This window comes from Chanodichthys erythropterus, chromosome 11 (assembly GCF_024489055.1).
Source record: "Chanodichthys erythropterus isolate Z2021 chromosome 11, ASM2448905v1, whole genome shotgun sequence".
In the NCBI taxonomy this organism is placed as follows: domain Eukaryota; kingdom Metazoa; phylum Chordata; class Actinopteri; order Cypriniformes; family Xenocyprididae; genus Chanodichthys; species Chanodichthys erythropterus.
In genome coordinates this window covers 18,571,039-18,591,967 of record NC_090231.1, presented here as the reverse complement: position 1 = coordinate 18,591,967, position 20,929 = coordinate 18,571,039, and the positions used below count along the sequence as shown (strand labels likewise).

Below are 20,929 nucleotides of genomic sequence, written 5' to 3'. Positions count from 1 at the left end.
AGTTGAACCACTGTAGTCACATTGACTATTTTATCGATGTCTTTACTACTTTTCTGGATCTCAAAATGTGCTGCCTATATGTGTGGTTCAGAAACCATCAGATTTCATCAAAAATATCTTACTTTGTGTTCCGAAGATGAACAAAGGTCTTACGGGTTTGGAATGACATGAGGGTGAATACTTTAATTTAATTTTTGGGTGAACTAACCCTTTAATTATGGATTATATCTTATCAAATGATGAATATTAGTGTTTGGTATTATTTAAAATAAAGCATAAAATGTGATTCAGTAAATGGCCTTGATCGAACTTATACAAAACTGAATTATAATCAGAAACACCAGATACATTTTAAATGGTGCTTTTACGTACTAGCTGAATTGTTTAATTTAATTGTAAAAGACAAAAAGATGGTGGGATGATGCAAGTGCTGGAAAAAGAGAGGGGTCTATGATGCTATAATTGAGTACAGCGCTGTTTGGCTCAATATGAATCACTGTAAGAGTCCAGCAGAGCCATAGACAGATGGGAAAACACAAGGAGTGGTGAGTCTTGCTCTGTAGGATGGATAAAAAAAAGAAAAAACAACCAGTCAATACTGTGTGTGTGTGTGTGTGTGTGTGTGTGTGTGTGTGTGTGTGTGTGTGTGTGTGTGTGTGTGTGTGTGTGTGTGTGTGTGTAAATCAACCCTGCCTCCAAAGACAGTCTGAGATATACTGTTATGCTATTGCTGAGTCCATTCTCCAGGCAGCAGTAAATTGTCTTTGCCTCAGAGTATTGAAGTACAGAGACCGTGTGATTACCTACAATCACACTTGCTGTGAATATAGCCACACTAAATGACTGTTGCATGATGCAGTCAACAGTATTGTCTTTTATCTGAAAGACTGAAATAATTATAGTGTGTATTTTGACTATTTTAGGTATTCCAAATGCAGCAAAAACATACTAATTATAGAACTACAGTGCAGTGGCTTATACGATGATTCCATACTGATATATGATTAATATTTAACCTTCATTTTTTACTAGGGGAGATAAAGAAGAATGTAATTTTATGAACAGTGACCAAGAACTTACACATCAATACATCAAACACTTTATTTAAATCATGTAACAACACTCCATTGCAAAAGCTTAAAATGAAAGTGGTATTTCACTCAAAAATAAAAGTTCTGTCCTAATTTACCTAACTTTTTGATCATTTTTTCCTTATTCATACATACAGGCATACGGTGACATACGGGTTTAGAACAACATGAGTAAATGATAACAGAAGTTTAAAAGGTTAGTTCACCCAAAAATGAAAATAATGTCATTTATTATTCACCCTCATGTCGTTCTTACAGCCATAAGATTTTTGTTCATCTTCGAACACAAATTAAGATATTGTTGATGAAATCCGATGGCTCAGTGAGGCCTCTATTGAGAGCAAAGCCATTTACGAAATGAATCAGTGAATCGGAGCACCAAAGTCACATGATTTCAGCAGTTTAGCTGTTTGATAGGAGATCCGAATCTCTGGCTGCGTCCGAAAACTGGAAAATGCTGCCTTCCGAGGACACATTTCAAGGTAAGAAAGCATCAAGGCACGTCCGAATCCAATGTTAGCTTCACTTCCTCTCTCATGAGATACCTTCCTCAGATCGATTTTTGAAGGAAGCATAGATGTATCCTTAGCTGCCTTTGATATCCCACAATCCTTTGCTTTCCATTCTGTGACAGTTGAGCTAGAAAAGTAAAGATGGTGTCCGAAGGTTGCGTTTGCTGCTCAGTTTGTGTATAAATGTACGATTTTGATCAACATATTTCAATTTTGATATCATTTCTATCAAGAAATTACTACTGTAGTAATTAAATATTTGTTTAGTTCTCACCAAAGCTTGTGCTATATTGCTGTAGTCCATTACACTGTTACGCTGCCTCAGAAGTCTGTCCGAAATCAATTTTGTGAGGTGCCTTCACGCACAAACGCTGCCATACAAGTCATTCTCTCATAAGATAGCAAGACAGCTACCTAGGTTTTCGGACGCAGCCTCTGATTTGACACAAAAGATTCATAAAGCTCAGAAGCTTCATGAAGCAGTGTTTTGAAATCAGCCCATATAGATATTGTTGAAAAGTCGTTATTTCGTTTTTTGGCGCACAAAAAGTATTCTTGTCGCTTTATAACATTAAGATAGAACCACTGAACTCACATGAACTGTTTAAAATATTTTTTTAGTACATTTATGGACCTTGAGAGTTTGAATGGCTTTGCTCTCAATAGAGGCCTCACTGAGCCATCAGATTTCATCAACAATATCCTAATTTGTGTTCAGAAAATGAATGAAGGTCTTATGGGTGTAGAACGACATGAGGGTGAGAAATAATGACATTATTTTCATTTTTGGGTGAAGTAACCCCTTAATTTAGGTTTGAACTGTACCTTTAATAAAGGCCAGTGTGATCATTCGGTCAGCAGCTCATACATCCCTAGTTTGGCACATTTCTCTCAGAGGACACATATTGAGGGTTATTTTTAGTCTGGGAATAAAATTCACTTTGACAATTCAGAAACAACTGCACTAAGTCTCACACAAAAGCAATTTTTTTCTCTTGATTGAGCCCTTTTATTATTGATAAAATAATTAAGTCTGTAGTTCTGTCCATCTATCCATCTATCTATCTATCTATCTATCTATCTATCTATCTATCTATCTATCTATCTATCTATCTATCTATCTATCTATCTATCTATCTATCTATCTATCTAATAAGATGTGTTTGTGGGGAGGAGGAGGAAATAAAGAGAGGCAGTAGAAAGGAAAAGGAGAGAGAGAGGTCATCATTTGGTGCAGGCTGTTGTGTAGATGAGGACACGCATGAGCTGAGTCCTCCACACCGGCAAACTCTCCTCACGGAAGAGCAGCGGACTCACTGTAACCGCCTCACGTAATACTGTATCGCAGTTTCCGCGTGTCGGTGATGTTCATGGTTATTAATAGGCTGCATTGGTCTTCCGTCAGTTTCTTTGGACCATTCAGATCACCGGATCAGATGCGAGTGCGCAGTTTTTGAGGTGACAGTAGCACTAAGAACGCTCAAGATTCATTTCATACGGCTCAATTTGAAAGCGGACCGGAACCGGAGGCGATATTAATGGAGCCGTGCACGTCTTGTTGAGGATCCATCTGCACTCGTCCTCAATGGTCACCTTCTGTCCGAGCCTGTCTTTCTGCTTGCTGCAGTCCGCATCAGAGGATGTACGCGGAGGGAAGCACGCCAGACACTGAGCCAGACGCGTGCCAGAAGAAGACATCATGCTTCTCCAACATCAAAATATTCCTCATATCAGAATGTGCCTTAATGTTGGCACAGGGCACTGTAGGAGCCTATCTGGTAAGTCGAGCCGTTAACACGGGCAGCTCATATACTACGTACGTAATGTATGTGGTGGATGACATTGAATGGTGTCCGGTGCGCATCGCTTACCTTTTCCCTAAAGCAAAATAAATAACATCATGAGGTAGGGGTTCTTGCGCGCGCTATTGCGACTGCTTTATTTCCACATGATTTAGAGGCGCTATAATGGAAAATGATCATCAGTCTAGTGAGTGGCCCAGTGGTCGATTACCTGATTTTGTCTTGAGCCACTCGTGCACATAAGGTTGGAAGCAAAAATATGTGGGAATGATCAGATATTCTATGGAAAGCTGTTTTATTCCTTAAAATAAAATATTATTTTTTTATGTTACTGTAGTAGTACTAATTACTAAAAGTTATCTAATAGTGACTGGTACTTTTTCAGTTTCACTATTAACTTTTCAATAAATAGCCTACTATTCATTAGATGGTGGTACTTATTCCAGTAGTGACTAGTAGGCCCTATCTTTTCACTTGTATTCATTACATACTAGTAATTCTTTTGCAGCTGGCCAGTACATAGAGACAACTAGTCCATATTTACTCATAATATGAGTACTTATTTTTTTGCATGCTTAGTTAATATATAATTTTAATAATTTTGTCATTTCAGTTTTGTTTTGTTTTTAGGGTGACTGTAACATTCTCTCCAAGGATGATGAAAAAAAAAACTTGGGCTACTCTGGCGCATTTACCGTAGTGTTTATTAATGTGCACTATCCCTGTTAAGTGAATTAATAATAAAAAATAAATAAATAAAAAAAGGAAAAGAAAAGGATTGCCATTAAATTTGATGGTTATTTCTAATTCCATCTAATTACTAGATCCATTTCAGTTGTTGCTGGTAGGCCTACTTATTTCAGTTGCACTAGTAACAAGTTATTCTTTACTTATTTAACTATTAAAGTACATTAGGTAGTAAAGACATCATTAAAGTACTCCATTAGTAGTTTAACCTTGATTTTATGAAGTGATGCAAGTGCTTTGTTTGCACACACACAAAAAAACATAATTTACCACTTTATTTACAACTATTTATTATTATTATTATTTAACTATTAAAGTAGCTACTGGTATTCCCAGTTATTACAAGTAACATTTTTAATTACCTATTGATTGATGTGTTATGTTCCCTAGCGATGACTTGTGAAAGTGCCGATGAACAAACCTTCCTTGTGCTTTATCTGAGGTATTTAACATATGTTGTGAGGTTGTGACCTGAATGGCACATGTATAAATCACTTAAATAATTACATAGTCTGTCAGCTCTCATATGAATATATGATTTATACCTTCAATACTGTGTAGATGAGTTCTTCAGGACGGTACACAGCATCCATGTTCTCAACAATACCTCATCAATCTATTCTGTTGCTTAAGATCTTCAAGCCGTGAAAGCAGAAACAACATATTTTCAGTTTGAAAATGGCACGTGGTCATTGCTCATCTCACAGCTTTGTAACAGTGTATTGTTTCTTTATATTTTAGGTCAGTGTCCTCACCACGCTGGAGCGACGTTTCAACTTGCAGAGCGCTGACGTGGGTGTGATCGCCAGCAGCTTTGAGATTGGCAACCTTGCCCTCATCCTATTCGTCAGCTATTTTGGGGCCAGGGCCCATCGGCCGCGGCTGATTGGTTGTGGGGGCATAGTGATGGCTCTGGGTGCGTTACTGTCAGCACTGCCTGAGTTCTTGACCCACCAGTATGAATATCAGTCTGGAGAATCACGACCTGTGGGACAGGGACAGAACGTGTGCTCCAATAACAGTCGAGCAGATCTCTCTGATCCTAGTTATATCTGTGGGAATAGAACAAATACCAACATGATGTATCTGCTGCTGATCGGAGCTCAAATGCTTCTGGGGATTGGAGCGACACCCCTGCAGCCGCTGGGCGTGTCTTACATCGATGATCATGTCAGGCGTGAAGACTCCTCCCTTTATATTGGTGAGAGTGATCTACACAACCATTATTCCAGGCCCATCAATATCAGAGAACTTTTTTTTTTTTTACTACAAATATATGAAACAGACACACATTATACTGTTCTCTTTCCTAATAATGAAACAGAATAGTAATAGTAATAGAAATAATAGTAAAATAAAGGGGTGACCAGGGGTACCTAGATTTTATAGACAAATTTTATAGATAGATTATGATTTTACTTTATTAAACCTATTGTTAAAAACCTTTATTAAAATAATAAAAATGCTGAGTAATTATTATTGTAAATTATTATTATTACTTTTGATTATTTTAAGTGGTTGTTTTAATTAAGTAATAATTTATTATTATCTTGATTTTATGAAGATACACAAAAAAAAAACATAATTTACCACTTTATTTACAAAATATTAATCTCCAACACGAGTTCATGAGAGTACCACAACGCATACGTGTTGAATTAAAAGTAAAATTTTATAAAATAAAAAATAATAATTATTACTATTATTATTTTAATTGGTTCAGTTTTGAGTAATGGGTAAAACTTTACAATAAGATTAGTCAATGCATTAACTAACAATGAGCAATACATTTGTTACACTTTAGTATAGGGAACACATATAAACTATTAACTATGACTTTTCCCTCAATAAACTCCTAATTTACTGCTTATCAATAGTTAGTAAGGTAGTTGTTATGTTTAGGTTTTGGGTAGGATTAAGAATATAGAATAAAGTCATCCAGAATATGTGCTTAATACGTACTAATAAATAGCCAATATTCTAGTTATATGCATGCTAATAATAAGCAACTAGTTAAAAGACACTAAAATAAAGTGTTACGGTATTTATTAATCTTTGCTATCAACAACTGTGCATTGTTAGTTGTTTAATAATGTATTAATAAACATTGAAATTGACATTAAATAAGATTATTAAGTAGTTTAGAAGTATTTTTAATTGTTAGTTCATGTTCACTAATGCAGTCAACTAAATTTATAAAAATATAACCTTATTGTAAAATTTTACCAGTGAATGTAAAAGTATTGTTCATTGTTGGTTTATAATACCTAACATAGAACATTATTGTGAAATGTTACAGATTATTTGTTTTGAACAGATTTTTTTTTGCCTTAATCTATTCTAATCCACTTCAGGAGAGAACAACAGCGTCTGGTTTAAATGCTCCCCTTTTGCATTTGAACCAGGTGCCATGGCAATGCTACACATTCACTATGGTCTACTACAGCAAATAATAGGAAACAGTGAACGAGACTCTGGACCTAGAAAGTTTCTGCTTGTTACCACAATATCCTGAGAAAAGCTCATTTTATAACTCACTCAGTGTGTTTTAGACACTATTTTGCTGTATTTTAGAATGTAAGGCAAGTTAATGATAAATACTGCATTTTAAATGTACTCAAATGGCAGTACTTGAATCCTAGAAAAACATCTGTAAAACATGCTGGTCAGGCACTAAAGAAACTACAGAGTGTTGTTGTTATTTTATGGCATATCGTGTTGCAGTACCGTCAATATCCTGCCGTTGAAAAAATTACAGCACTTATTAATATTAATGATTTATAAGCCACAAAATGTTGTATGCTTAGCACATCAATTTTTTACTACTTCCTGGAGGACTCTCTACTAACAGAAAGCTTTTGTATGAAGGTACACAAAAGAATAGTTATTGTATGTGACTGGTTTAGGTTTGCGGTGAACTCACTTGGGAAATTTCCAAGAATTGAGCTTAAACCCACTGGTTTAGCGTAGTGCACCACTGTCTTAATCTCCTGTTGCTATGTTTTTAAGGGGTAAACAAGAGGCAATGATGGCCTTCAGTGCCTGTTATTTCTGCTGTGAAGTTAATGTGTGCTGGCTGCTCTGTCATCCCTCAGGCAGCTCACTCTTTCTCACTATTCTTCTCACTCTCTCTGTTCTTCTCACTCTCTTTCTCTCGCTCTACGACAATGATTCTCCATATATTTGATACAAAGTCTAGATCATCTACCCCAGACTTAAATGACTTAAGACAGCTCCCGAAATATAATCCTAGCATGGAAATTTATCAGTGTGTGACTATTGTAATTAAGTAGCGTTCCACAGGATGTGAGTTTCAAGGTCCGGATGTGAAGATTCCTTGTGAATGTCATTGGGTTTGTTTGTTTGTGTGTGTGCTTCACATCATTTCTGCTGTGTCTCCTTCTCTGCAGTGTGTTTGACGTCCTTGCATTGAGCTGACTTGTCTGTCTATGAGCATTAATGTCTGTGCAACCCATGCAAAGCTTCTTTCTCTCTCCCTCTTGCGTGTTTTAATCCTCTGTAACCTTTAAAACTGGACCCATCTCTCATTTATGCATAATGTAAACTAGCACAGACATAAACATCCTCTTTGGAGGCAGTCACTGCTGGTGGGCATAATGAAATCAGTCATTTAGCTGTTTGATCACAGAAGCTCTGGTTAACAGAAATGCATTTGGCATCACAAAGGCACAAGCAGAAAGGCCTATCTGTTTAAAGTGAATTATCCAGGGTTTGTATTCATACAGAACTCTAGGGTAAGAGAACTGATCTAGGATTACATTCTCCTGTGAGTGGTAACATTAGGATTGACATGCTTAATCAATTTCATCCAGGATAATGGATAAAACTATATAAACACTTTTTAAAGGTGCCATCGAATGTTTTTTTACAAGATGTAATATAAGTCTAAGGTGTCCCCTGAATGTGTCTGTGAAGTTTCAGCTCAAAATTCCCCATAGATTTTTTTAACTGCCTATTTTAGGGCATAATTAGAAATGCGCCGATTCAGGCTGCGGCCCCTTTAATTGCTTGCGCTCTCCGCCCCCTCTCGAGCTCTCGACTCTATCATTGCATAAACAAAGTTCACACAGCTAATATAACCCTCAAAATGGATCTTTAAAAGTGTTCGTCATGCATGCTGCATGCATACATCGAATTATGTGAGTATAGTATTTATTTGGATGTTTACTTTTTATTCTGAATGAGTTTGATATGCTCCGTATCTAACGGCTAATGCTACACTGTTGGAGAGATTTATAAAGAATGAAGTTGTGTTTATGCATTATACAGACTGCAAGTGTTTAATAATGAAAATAGTTACGGCTCTTGTCTCCGTGAATACAGTAAGAAACAATGGTAACTTTAACCACATTTAACAGTACATTAGCAACATGCTAACGAAACATTTAGAAAGACAATTCACAAATATCACAAAAAATATCATGATATCATGGATCATGTCAGTTATTATCGCTCCATCTGCCATTTTTCGCTGTTGTTCTTGCTTGCTTACCTAGTCTGATGATTCAGCTGTGCACAGATCCAGACGTTAATACTGGCTGCCCTCGTCTAATGCCTTAATCATGGGCTGGCATATGCAAATATTGGGGGCGTACATATTAAAGATCCCGACTGTTACGTAACAGTCGGTGTTATGTTGAGATTCTCCTGTTCTTCGGAGGTCTTTTAAACAAATGAGATTTACATAAGAAGGAGGAAACAATGGAGTTTGAGACTCACTGTATGTCATTTCCATGTACTGAACTCTTATTTAACTGTGCCGAGGTAAATTCAATTTTTAATTCTAAGGCACCTTTAAAGATCAGAGCAAATATAACATTAAAGGTCATGTTACAGACCTTTCTGCCCCTTCCCTTTACAGCAATTAGGTGAGGTTCATTCTTTCCATAGTAAAGGCTCGTTCACACCAAGGACAATATATATAATAATACAATATAATAATCATTGTAATTCCATGAGAATAGGGAAGTCCAGTCCACTAAACCCTAACCCAATTCAAACCAATATTTCATGTCCATGCAGATTTCTTTCTGAAAGACAGAAAATTCAGCTTTGTCATCACAGGAGTAAATTATATTTTAAAAATATTATATATTATATATTATAAATTATATATATAAAAATAAAAGATTTATAAATTAGAAAATAGGTATTTTAAATTGTAATTTTCCACATTGTTACTGTTTTTACTGTATTTTTGATCAAATAAATGCAGCTGTATAATGTACATTTAGTCTGTCATAAACCCCTTCAGGATGATACATGATCACCCCGTCGGCTGCGTCTGACTGTACATTATCTTTTACCTGTTCATTTATAGTTGTATATGGTTATTTGTGGTTTATTGATAATGATTATGCTGCGTCACTCACCGAATGGTAAAATAGCTGATAGGACAGCATTTACTCACACATGCACAATCTACTACCCTTTTAGTATTCCAGATATAATAATCAACACAGAAATGTGTGTACTCGTCAGCTTTATCAGGTCCTAGTTATTGCAGTGATGATGTAGATTATGCAAATTTGCAATTCTCCCCAGAGAAAATATAAAATGTACATAATCACTAAGGAAACAGCTTCTTTACTTTGGGCTACTTTAGGTTGTCTCAGAAGGGAATATGTTATAATTCCCCTTCTGCAATAATAATAATAATAATAAACTAAAACTTTGCCCTAAAAAGAGGCTGTTTACATAAAAACCTAGATCATTAGCGCAAGTGCCGCCTTAATAACTTGTGAAGAATTTACATGAACCTCATTTAAGTGAATTGACAACAATCTAGGCAAAACTCTGCATGAATGAATATAATTTTCCTACACAACTATCGTGTCTTTTGTATTGCATTACAGGTATCTTATTCTCTACATTGGTCTTTGGACCAGCCTGTGGTTTTATTCTTGGCTCTCTGTGCACCAAAGTTTATGTTGATGCAGTCTTCATTGACACAAGTGAGTACCGGTATCAAAAATCAATCACTTTATTTTTTATTTTTCCTCATTTGTAAACGGCTTTGGAAAAAAGCATCGGTAAATGAATGCATGTAATGAAACACTGTTTCAGTAATATGTCATCAGATTTCTGTTTACTCCTAACAGGCACGCTGGACATCACTCCTGACGATCCACGCTGGATCGGTGCCTGGTGGGGCGGCTTTATCATATGTGGCCTTTTCCTCTTCCTCTCCTCGTTTTTCATGTTTGGGTTCCCGCAGTCGCTGAACGAGCCTGGGGAGGGTCCGGGGGGTGAAAGTGAACAGGCCATGCTGCCTGCTGAGCTGGTGCAGGAGTATGAAGGAGTCAAAACCTCAGATGACCCAGAGATCAGCACTGGCCTCACCTGCTGCCAGCACCTGCAGGGTGAGACACACAGAGGTTTTATAAGCATGAAATAATCATTTTGTTGGATTCATCATTGTTGTCAGCTCATTGCTTGTAATAGTTTTAGATTTTGTTTCAGTGTGGAGAACAAGACTCATCTCTCAAAACGCTCTTAAAGGGATACTTCACTCCAAAAAAAAATTCAACATTTTTTTTATCCTTTACTCACCCTTATGTCGTTCCAAACCTGTAAGACTTCATCTTCAAAACACAAATGAAGATATTTTTAATGAAATCTGAGAGATATTTGTCCTTCCATTGACAGTTTATGCAACTACCACTTTGACGCTTCAGAAAGTTCATAAAGAGATCGTAAAACTAATCCATATGAATTGAGTGGTTTAGTCCAAATTTACTGAAGAGTCTCGATCACTTTATATGATGAACAGATTGAATTTAGGCTTTTATTCACATATAACCCTTAATCAATGCACACATCAGTTGAGGTAAATGGAAGCTCAAGCATGTTTGCTTGACATACGAGAACCAGTGAGGTTCATTCTCATGTATTACACAGCACTTTTTATCTTTTGTTTATGTTTGTTGATCAGTGTTTATATGTGAATAAAAGCCTAACTTCATGGTGGAGAATGCTGAAGAAAAAATTTATATTTTATAAATGTATCTGTCAAACTTAGCGTGTTAACTCAGGATATTAATATGTGTAACAATATTCTTAGCACAACCACATTTTATATTCCTTTTTTATTCTGCTTTCTAACGAATGGTTAGAAATTAATCACAAGGCAATTATAATGAAATAAGACACTATTAAACACAAAGCTTATTTGAAAGCTCAAATGAACAATGTAAACTGAATTAAAAAAATAAATATATATCTATGTTGCAGTCTTATGCTAAAATGCTTTAAATTTTGTTTTACATACTTTCACAAGGCACTATATATATAAAATACAGTGCCTTGCAAAAGTACAGTATGTAAATTAATAATTACAAAAAACAAATAATTTAAAATAATACAGTCAACTTTACATATCTTATATCACCCAAAAATGAAAATTCTGTCATTGAGTACTCTCACCCTCATGTCGTTCTACACCCGTAAGACCTTCATTCATCTTTGGAACACAAATTAAGATATTTTTGATAAAAATCCGATGGCTCAGTGAGGCATGACTTTGGCAGTTTGATACGCACTCCGAACCACTGATTTGAAACAAAAGATTCATAAAGCTTCATGAAGCAGTGTTTTGAATTTGCCCATCACTAGATTTTGTTGAATAAAGTCGTTATTTAGTTTTTTTGGTGCACAAAAAGTATTCTCGTCACTTCATAACATTAAGGTTGAACCACTGTAGTCACATAAACTGTTTTAAATATGTCTTTAGTAGCTTTCTGGGCATCTGAAAGTGTTAAAGGTGCAATATGTAAGAATTTTGCAGTAAAATATAAGATTTATATAAGAAGGAGGAAACAATGGTGTTTGAAACTCAAAGTATGTCTTTTCCATGTACTGAACTCTTGTTATTCAACTATGCCAAGGTAAATTCAATTTTTGATTCTAGGGCACCTTTAATAAATTACATGTTTTAATAGGCAAGAGAACAACTGTTTTGATATATTTATAGACTGAAAACTAACTATTGTTATATAGCTCAACACGTTTAGTTTTATTGTTTAAATAAATTTTTTTTTGTTTTTATGTGAGTACCATGCTTTACCATGCCTCAGAGAAAAACTCTATTTTGTCAAGTAGCTAACATAGCATAATCAGTTGCAGCTTTATTTTTAGTAACAGTAATACAGCATTTTCTCCATCATACAATACGTTTTAAAATTAATTGCATGCCATTTATCAACACAAGCCATCCAGCATTTAATATGATATTCTAAAATCGATCTAGCTTACTGCAGTGTGCAACAAGCATAATAAAAGTTCCACTGCTTGCAGCGCGTGTTGTGCAGTCGCTAAAGTGGCTTCGTTCAGCTCCCACAACACTCGGCTGTGAGGTGAAGACCACATGTCCCAAGATTCCGCGCTCAAACGTCATCAAGCTATGCCTTTGTTTTGAATAGGCCTCTAGCGACCTCTGGCGGACAGAAAATATTACATATTGCACCTTTAATTGTTTTGCTGGCAATAGAGGCCTCACTGAGCCATCGGATTTTATCAAAAATATCTTAATGTGTGTTCCGAAGATGAACGAAAGTCTTACGGGTGTGGAACAGCATGAGGGTGAGTAATAAATGACAGAATTTTCATTTTTGGGTGAACTAACCCTTTAATCATTTCTTTTGGCTTTAATTACAATATGAATGAATTATTTAATTTTAGAAATGTGTTGTCTTTATAAAACCATGCTTAATATTTTTCTTACACAGTATAAATGGATATTTACACAAAAAAATAAACACCTGTCTTTATATTTTAGTAAGAGGACCCTTCAAAGGGGGGAGGGGCATCATAGTTTATGATCCTTGACATCAAAAAGTTTAAAAACACCTTGATTACATCATTCTCTTCAACAACATTTTCATATGAGCATCCATTTAATATCAGTTTAATGTCGTCTCAGTTATCCCTAAGGTGACTAAGCATCTGCTGTCCAACCCGGTTTTCACCTGTGTCATTCTCGCTGCCTGTATGGAAATCGGCGTGGTGGCTGGATTTGCTGCCTTCCTAGGGAAATATCTCGAACAGCAGTTCAACCTCTCAACGTCCTCTGCCAATCAACTCCTAGGTTGGCAAGTCCACAAAAACATCCAAGCCATAAAACACAGTTTCAAATAAAATCACTGCACGTACCTGAAATCTGCTTGTCTGCTTGTTTTTTTTATGCTTGTATTTAAAGGTATGACAGCAATCCCCTGTGCTTGTCTGGGTATTTTCCTGGGTGGCCTCCTGGTGAAAAAGTTGGATCTGTCTGCATTAGGGGCTATTCGTCTGGCCATGCTAGTCAATATCATCTCTACGGCCTGCTACGTCTCCTTCCTTTTCCTTGGCTGTGATACAGGCCCAGTCGCCGGGGTTACTGTTGCCTATGGCAACGAGTGAGTAGAGTGCTACAGCATAACAGCCTCAAACTAATTTTTAATGATCCACAACAACTGGCAATAAATACAATCACTTAGAGTATAAAGACTTTTGTGTTCACAAGATGTTTGTAGCATTAATTTTTACAGAGAATAACATTTATAACTCGGCTCACTAAACTGAATTTGAAAGGAACGTGTCGTCTTTACTCATCCCATAATTGTTCTCTCCTTTTAGGAGTCTAGGTTCATGGGAGCGGACGGAGGCCGCATGTCTGTCAGGCTGTAATTGTTACACGTCTTCTCTAAGCCCCGTCTGCGGTTCCAATGGCATCACCTACCTCTCAGCCTGCCTGGCTGGCTGTACTAAAGGCGTGAGTTTAGTTCCACAAACATTTATAAGACACAATCCCCAGTTCATACAGATCAATAAACTCAGGCACACATCTGCTTAAATATTTCCTAAAGTCATAAGCGTAAGAGTTCTTTTGGGAATGCTCATTTTTTCCCCTCTTTTAGATACATCAGTGCCCTTTGTCTCAAATCTTCGGTTTTTTTATACTCTGGATGGTCGCCTGGAAATCCCCAGAGCAGCACTTAAGATCCATCATGAAATATGCACTCAGCTCTGCTCTCCCCCTCCCTCTCCCTTTCTCAGAATCTGACAGGCTGTAAGTGCATCGCCCAAGGCGACGGGCCCGGTACAGCCACACCGGGGAAGTGTTCCAGCCCAGGCTGTCAGCAGGCCTTCCTCACGTTCCTAGCAGTCGTGTGCTTGTGCAGCATGATTGGAGCCATGGCTCAGACTCCATCCGTCATCATCCTGATCAGGTAATTCTGCTGACACCGTTCAAATCTTCCAAAAAAAAAAAAAAAAAAAGACAGTCAATTTAGGTCCATGTCACTGATTTCATGAGTCTTAATCAGTCATGGCTGTCATCAGCACATCATAATGAATGAGTACTAAACTATAACTCATTGGTGTCTGCAGAACTGTGAGCCCAGAGCTGAAGTCTTATGCCCTTGGAGTTCTTTTCCTGTTGCTCCGGCTGCTAGGTAAGATTTTTGCATGACACGTGATACAAACCCGATTCCAAAAAAGTTGGGACACTGTACAAATTGTGAATAAAAACAGAATGCAATGGCATTGGCATCATGGCAACATGGCATCAACACATCTCAAAAAAGTTGGGACAAGGCCATGTTTACCACTATGTGGCATCCCTTTTCTTTTTATAACAGTCTGCAAACGTCTGGGGACTGAGGAGACAAGTTGCTCAAGTTTAGGAATAGGAATGTTGTCCCATTCTTGTCTAATACAGGCTTCTAGTTGCTCAACGGTCTTAGGTCTTCTTTGTCGCATCTTCCTATTTATGATGTGCCAAATGTTTTCTCTGGGTGAAAGATCTGGACTGCAGGCTGGCCATTTCAGTACCCGGATCCTTCTTCTACGCAGCCATGGTGTTGTAATTGATGCAGTATGTGGTCTGGCATTGTCATGTTGGAAAATGCAAGGTCTTCTCTGAAAGAGACGATGTCTGGATGGGAGCATATGTTGTTCTAGAACTTGGATATACCTTTCAGCATTGATGGTGCCTTTCCAGATGTGTAAGCTGCCCATGCCACACGCACTCATGCAACCCCATACCATCAGAGATGCAGGCTTCTGAACTGAGCGCTGATAACAACTTGGGTTGTCCTTGTCCTCTTTAGTCTGGATGACATGGCGTCCCTTCAAATTTTGATTCGTCTGACCACAGAACAGTTTTCCACTTTGCCACAGTCCATTTTTAATGAGCCTTGGCCCAGCGAAAACGCCTGCGCTTCTGGATCATGTTTAGATACGGCTTCTTTTTTGACCTATAGAGTTTTAGCCGGCAACGGCGAATGGCACGGTGGATTGTGTTCAACGACAATGTTTTCTGGAAGTATTCCTGAGCCCATGTCATGATTTCCATTACAGTAGCATTCCTGTATTCCTAATAAGTTGCAAATTGGTCCTCCAGCTGTTCCTTATGTGTACATTTAACTTTTCCAGCCTCTTACTGCTACCTGTCCCAACTTTTTTGGAATGTGTAGATCTCCTGAAATCCGAAATGAGCCAATATTTGGCATGACATTTCAAAATGTCTCACTTTCAACATTTGATATGTTATCTATATTCTATTGTGAATAAAATATAAGTTTATGAGATTTGTAAATTATTGCATTCTTTTTTTATTCACAATTTGTACAGTGTCCCAACTTTTTTTGGAATCGGGTTTGTATATACAGCATCTCTGGAGCTATCATTTTACAATTTGTCCAAGTATTTTAAACATGCATCTTTATAATATGGTTTGGTGGATGTCAGTTAGCTTATATATCTTAAATGTACATTATTGTTCAAAAATTTAGATTTTTTTAAATGTTTTTTATGCTCACCAAGGCTGCATTTATTCATTAAAAAATACAGTAAAAACAACACTGTGAAATATGATTGCAATTTAAAGTGACTATTTTGTATTATAATGCATTTTCAAATGTAATTTATTTCTGGGATGGCAAAGCTGAATTTTCAGCATCATTACTCCAGTCTTCAGTGTCAGACGATCCTTCAGAAATTATTCTAATATGCTGATTTGCTGCACAAGACAAATTTCGTATTATTATCAATGTTGAAGATAGTTTTGCTGCCTTAAGGTTTATTTCACCCAAAAATGAAAATTCTATCATTAATTACTCACCCTCATGTCGTTCCAAACCCATAAGACCTTCGTTCATCTTCGGAACACAAATTAAGACGGTCTGATTCTTCCATAGACAGCAATTTAACCAGCACTTTCAAGGTCCAGAAAGGTACTAAAGACATTGTTAAAATAGTCCAAGTAACTACAATGGTTCAACCTTAATTTTATGAAGCGACAATAATACTTTTTGTGTGCAAAAACAAAACAAAAATAATAGGGCTGCATGATTTATTGTGAATAAACCACATGCAATTTGGCAAAGGCTGTGATTATTTTATGCGTAGCTTGTCAGAGCTGTACGGCTCTGTGATCAGTAGTAAATGCTTCTCATCTAAAAGCCAGAGGGCGCTCTTGTGCAGAAACTCAAAATACGTCCTGCAGTAGAAGAAGATAACACGCATCATATGGCTGTAGCAAAAATAAACAGAAGTTTGAAACACTTTGATTAAACATGACTAATAAACACATGACTGCCTTATTCTGTGCAAGAAGCCACATCATCTCACAGAGGGATGCTCAACTGTCATTAAGAAGTGAGTTTGGAGTAAAAACATGTTATTAAATGTGGTCTTTTGTTGGACAAGATGTTAATAAATGCTTCTCATGTCTGGGAAAATGTTTGACGCATGTTGCTTTTTCAAATGTACATTATAAATAAATCGTGCTGCCCATAATTACTTTATTCAACAATATCTTCTCTTCTGTGTCATTCTACTACGCTGTTTACATTCAGAACCTTCCAGGTTCTATGCTTACCAGGTTCGTTATTTTTGTTTTGGCACACAAAAAGTATTCTCGTTGCTTCATAAAATTAAGGTTGAACCACTGTAGTCAGGTGGACTATTTTAATGAGCTTTTTAGTACCTTTCTGGACCTTAAAAAGTGGTGGTTAAATTGCTGTCTATGGAGGAGTCCGACACCTCTTGGATTTAATAAAAAAACATCTTAATTTGTGTTCTGAAGATGAACGAAGGTCTTACGGGTTTGGAACGACATGAGGGTGAGTACTTAATGAAAGAATTTTCATTTTTGGGTGAACTAACCCTTTAAAGTTTTAAATTAAATAAATTTGTTGTCTACAAATTTGTGAAGCACATAAAGGCAAATTCATATATAAAAGGAATGAAAAAATCTTATTTGGACATTAGAAATAAGTATTAAAAACAAAGACTGTACGATTATACTGACCTCCGTTTTCACGTCCCAGGTTTCATTCCTCCACCTCTGATCTTCGGCATTGGGATTGACTCCACCTGCCTACTGTGGAGCTCCGTGTGTGGCATTAAAGGGGCCTGCATGCTTTACGACAACATCACCTACCGCTACCTTTACGTCAGCATCGCCATCGTTCTCAAATCCAGCGCCTTCATTCTCTACACCGTCACCTGGCAGTGTCTGCGTCAGAACTACTCCAGGTACATTAAGAACAGTGAGGACTATCTGACCCCAAGCCAGCTGTTTGCCTCCAACCTCACCCTGGACAACCTGGGCAAGGACATTGTACAGAATCCTTCCAACCGCACCAAGTTCATTTACAACCTAGATGACCATGCCTGGAGTGAGAACATGGAGTCAGCCATATAGTCCCACCCCAAAGAGGGCCAGCTGGCCTATATGCACATGCTAATTTAGTCTCATAATGCTTTTATTCAAAAGGAAGTCCATGTAAGCCGATTTCAGCACATTCCCGATTGGGAGAAATGGGCACTCTTTTAGCATATCCAGGGTGTTTTAACTAAACAGAGCCAAATGAATTTGACTGTTACTGTAGTCAGGACTTGTATATGCTGGATATATGATATGCGGAGATGAAATGCATTTATCATATTAGGGGACGTATTAGGTTGCAGTTCTGAAACCGAACAATTAAGGCCCGTTCACACCAAGGATAACTATAACGAAAAAGACATTGTTCTAAAAATCGTTAGCAGAGAAAAGCAGAGTCCACACCACAACTACAACATTAACAGCACAGAGAAATGATATCGCTGGAATCACTGTCAGAACGATTGTTTTCTAGCTGATGAATGATAAAAACATTGACATCCATCCTGCTTCAAAGAGCTTAAACGTTTAAAGTGCAGCCTGCGCTTAGAATAAACAGAACGATATTGTGCGTTGGTGTGGATGCTAAAATAGTATTATCATTATAGTTATCGTTCTTGGCGCGAACGAGCCTTTAATCTTCCATCAGTCGAAACTAGCCCCAGCTTACATAAATAAGCACCTTTTTTAGGTTTCATTTTGGATGGTCTTTTTAGTATTTTTTTAAAAAATGTAAAGAATATTAGCATATGAGTTCTATGAATATTAGCTAATTTGTTTACTTGAATATTGTGAGGCTCTAATCAGTCTATTTTTATGGAGGGTCTTAGAAAGCTTGATGTTATTATTCAATCTCTCCTCTGTACAGTCATTAGACTATAAAAGACATAGATACAAGTGCAGAGTTCACACAAGTCATGTAACCTATTAATCAACCTAAATGCATAATAGTGAACATATTAGGCCCGTGTCTGTGAAAATGTATAGCTTGAATAGACAAAAGGTTCATTAGTTTTGTGATGCCTTGTTATTTGTCATCTGAAGTGGTCCTGGAGCAACATCTAAAGCAACATGTAACATTAATCTGTAGTTGTTATCAAGCAAAGGACACTGAAGTACGGAAGGATGGATGGATTTATTTCAATGCATGCAGGTTGCATTGCATGTTGATGCATCAGAGTAGGCGCATGGGAATTTTAGGGGATACGCTGTTTTGGAGAAGGTAGACATTTCCCTTCTATTACTCCAGCATCTTCTTAAATGGTGTTTTATACAATGTGCGCAGAGTTATTAATGGTATTATGGCGCCTTGTGTACGTTTTTTCTTCCAATCTGTTCAATATGTTTAAAGAATTCGCTCGGAAGACCACATACAAGGATTAACAAAGTTTTACAACATTAAGTTGTAAAACATGTTTTTTTTTTTTTTTTCCTTTAGCAAATGTTGCAATGTATAAAACAAGGAAATAAACATAAGGAAATTATTTGTGAACTACTAAAATATCAATCTGAGCGACACTAAATAATAATAATATGAACAAATATTTAAAAATAGTTAATTCATACATTTTTGTATGGCATTGGACCTATGAATTTGTTTCATATACTTATGAATTATTTTCTATGCTTTTTCTAAAAAAATAAATAAAAAAAAAACCTTAAAAAAAAAATGCAGGATGGGAAGGTGGTGGATCCATGGTAATGTAACAAAGCTAAATGCTTTTTATAGAGAAAATTTATTTGTTTCTGCTGCTTTTCAAAGATGGTTTACTGAATGCAAGTACACTGGAGACCCACATAGGGCAAAACCCAAACCCATTATCACCCTTCATGTAAATGGCTTCCCAAGCACATTATTTTAATGCATTGCAATATGCGCCGAAACGCTTGATTGCTTGAATGTTGAAGCTGGTGTCAATACAAATGGGATGATACAAGAATGATGTCATTGTTTATATAATCATTCCTCTCTATAGATAATTCATTGCCGTAAAAGTGCCAAAGTGATGCCATTTAAGTGTTCTGAGTTCTCTCTGAGAGGCAGTTCTTCATAATGCTGGAATTGTATATGACCGCAAGATGCTTTATTGTATTGTATGTAGACATATGTGAAATCTTAAGCCACCATTACACCTTGTACATAGCGACATTTAAGTCTATTCTCTCCAGAATGTAGAATATAGCGATGCTTTAGGCTTTTACAGGTGATGTTACAAGTCTTAACTTCGGACAAAATATATATATTATTGTTAAATGCAGATGGAGATTATGTTATGCTTACAGAGGAATGTTGTGGTATATTTTTCTACCCATGTCTGTATTACGAAGCTTATGTGTAATGACCATAAAAGGTGTAAAAAAAAAAAAAAAAAAAATTACATGAACGACTATCTGCACTAAAACATTGTCCTTGCATTTTTATTATGAAGCTCAAATTTATCTTCCTCTATTGACCAAGTAAAGGTCTCTACACAAAGCATTCATCACAAAGCATGATTATAGATGAATGTGAAACTGAATTTAGCACCTTTGCTCTTCATTTCAAACTTACCATAAAATTATTTGAAGACATCAGTGTTTAGTATGCATCACAACATGTTAAGATGCATTTTACATTTGTTATCCTTCAAGGCAAATAGGACTTTCTCAGTACCATATGCTGTACACTAGCATCAGTACGTTGTTCACATTTATGCAGCTCCACCTTTTAGCCTCTTATTAAATAGTACATATTTTGATTGAAAACATTACAACTGATGTTTACGCAGTCTGTGTTGAGTTTAAAAAGCTTGATCTGAAATATCTGCAGTCACCAAAAAACCTTTAAAGCTTTACATGCAGCCGAGTTGCATATAAAAGAATTTAAAATGGCTTTTAAAAGATACATGAGATATTTGGGTCTCTAAAACACCTTCCAATTATTCATTACATTTTCATTATGTGTCCTTACTTATACATTATGTGCTTCGGCATGGAAAATGTGTAGCAATGTTGATTTTGATTACAGACAGTAAAAATATTTTTGATTTTTATTGTCTGGATTTTACGGAAGAGGATTAGGGCCAAGCAATAAAAAAAATAAAAATAAAACCATCTCGAGATTAA

At 36.6% G+C, this 20,929-nt stretch overlaps 1 protein-coding gene across 1 annotated transcript; it reads left to right on the top strand.

The window, feature by feature from the left end:
* The first annotated feature begins 2,899 nt into the window (after positions 1 to 2,899).
* Positions 2,900 to 20,206, top strand: slco3a1b (solute carrier organic anion transporter family member 3A1b). The gene is made up of 10 exons (XM_067401935.1): positions 2,900 to 3,381; positions 4,894 to 5,353; positions 10,029 to 10,127; positions 10,275 to 10,535; positions 13,094 to 13,258; positions 13,370 to 13,568; positions 13,789 to 13,924; positions 14,209 to 14,381; positions 14,542 to 14,606; positions 17,487 to 20,206. Exons 1-10 carry the CDS (start codon positions 3,244 to 3,246, stop codon positions 17,861 to 17,863), a joined length of 2,073 nt encoding a protein of 690 aa, XP_067258036.1. The 5' UTR covers positions 2,900 to 3,243; the 3' UTR covers positions 17,864 to 20,206.
* The last annotated feature ends 723 nt before the right edge of the window (positions 20,207 to 20,929 follow it).

Excerpts from the sequence above, each read along its gene's own strand:
- slco3a1b (XM_067401935.1), top strand. The coding sequence starts at position 3,244 with ATGTACGCGGAGGGAAGCACGCCAGACACTGAGCCAGACGCGTGCCAG. Across the intron at positions 10,536-13,093 it reads CTGCTGCCAGCACCTGCAGG|TTATCCCTAAGGTGACTAAG; the intron begins GTGAGACACACA and ends ATGTCGTCTCAG. Across the intron at positions 13,569-13,788 it reads ACTGTTGCCTATGGCAACGA|GAGTCTAGGTTCATGGGAGC; the intron begins GTGAGTAGAGTG and ends CTCTCCTTTTAG.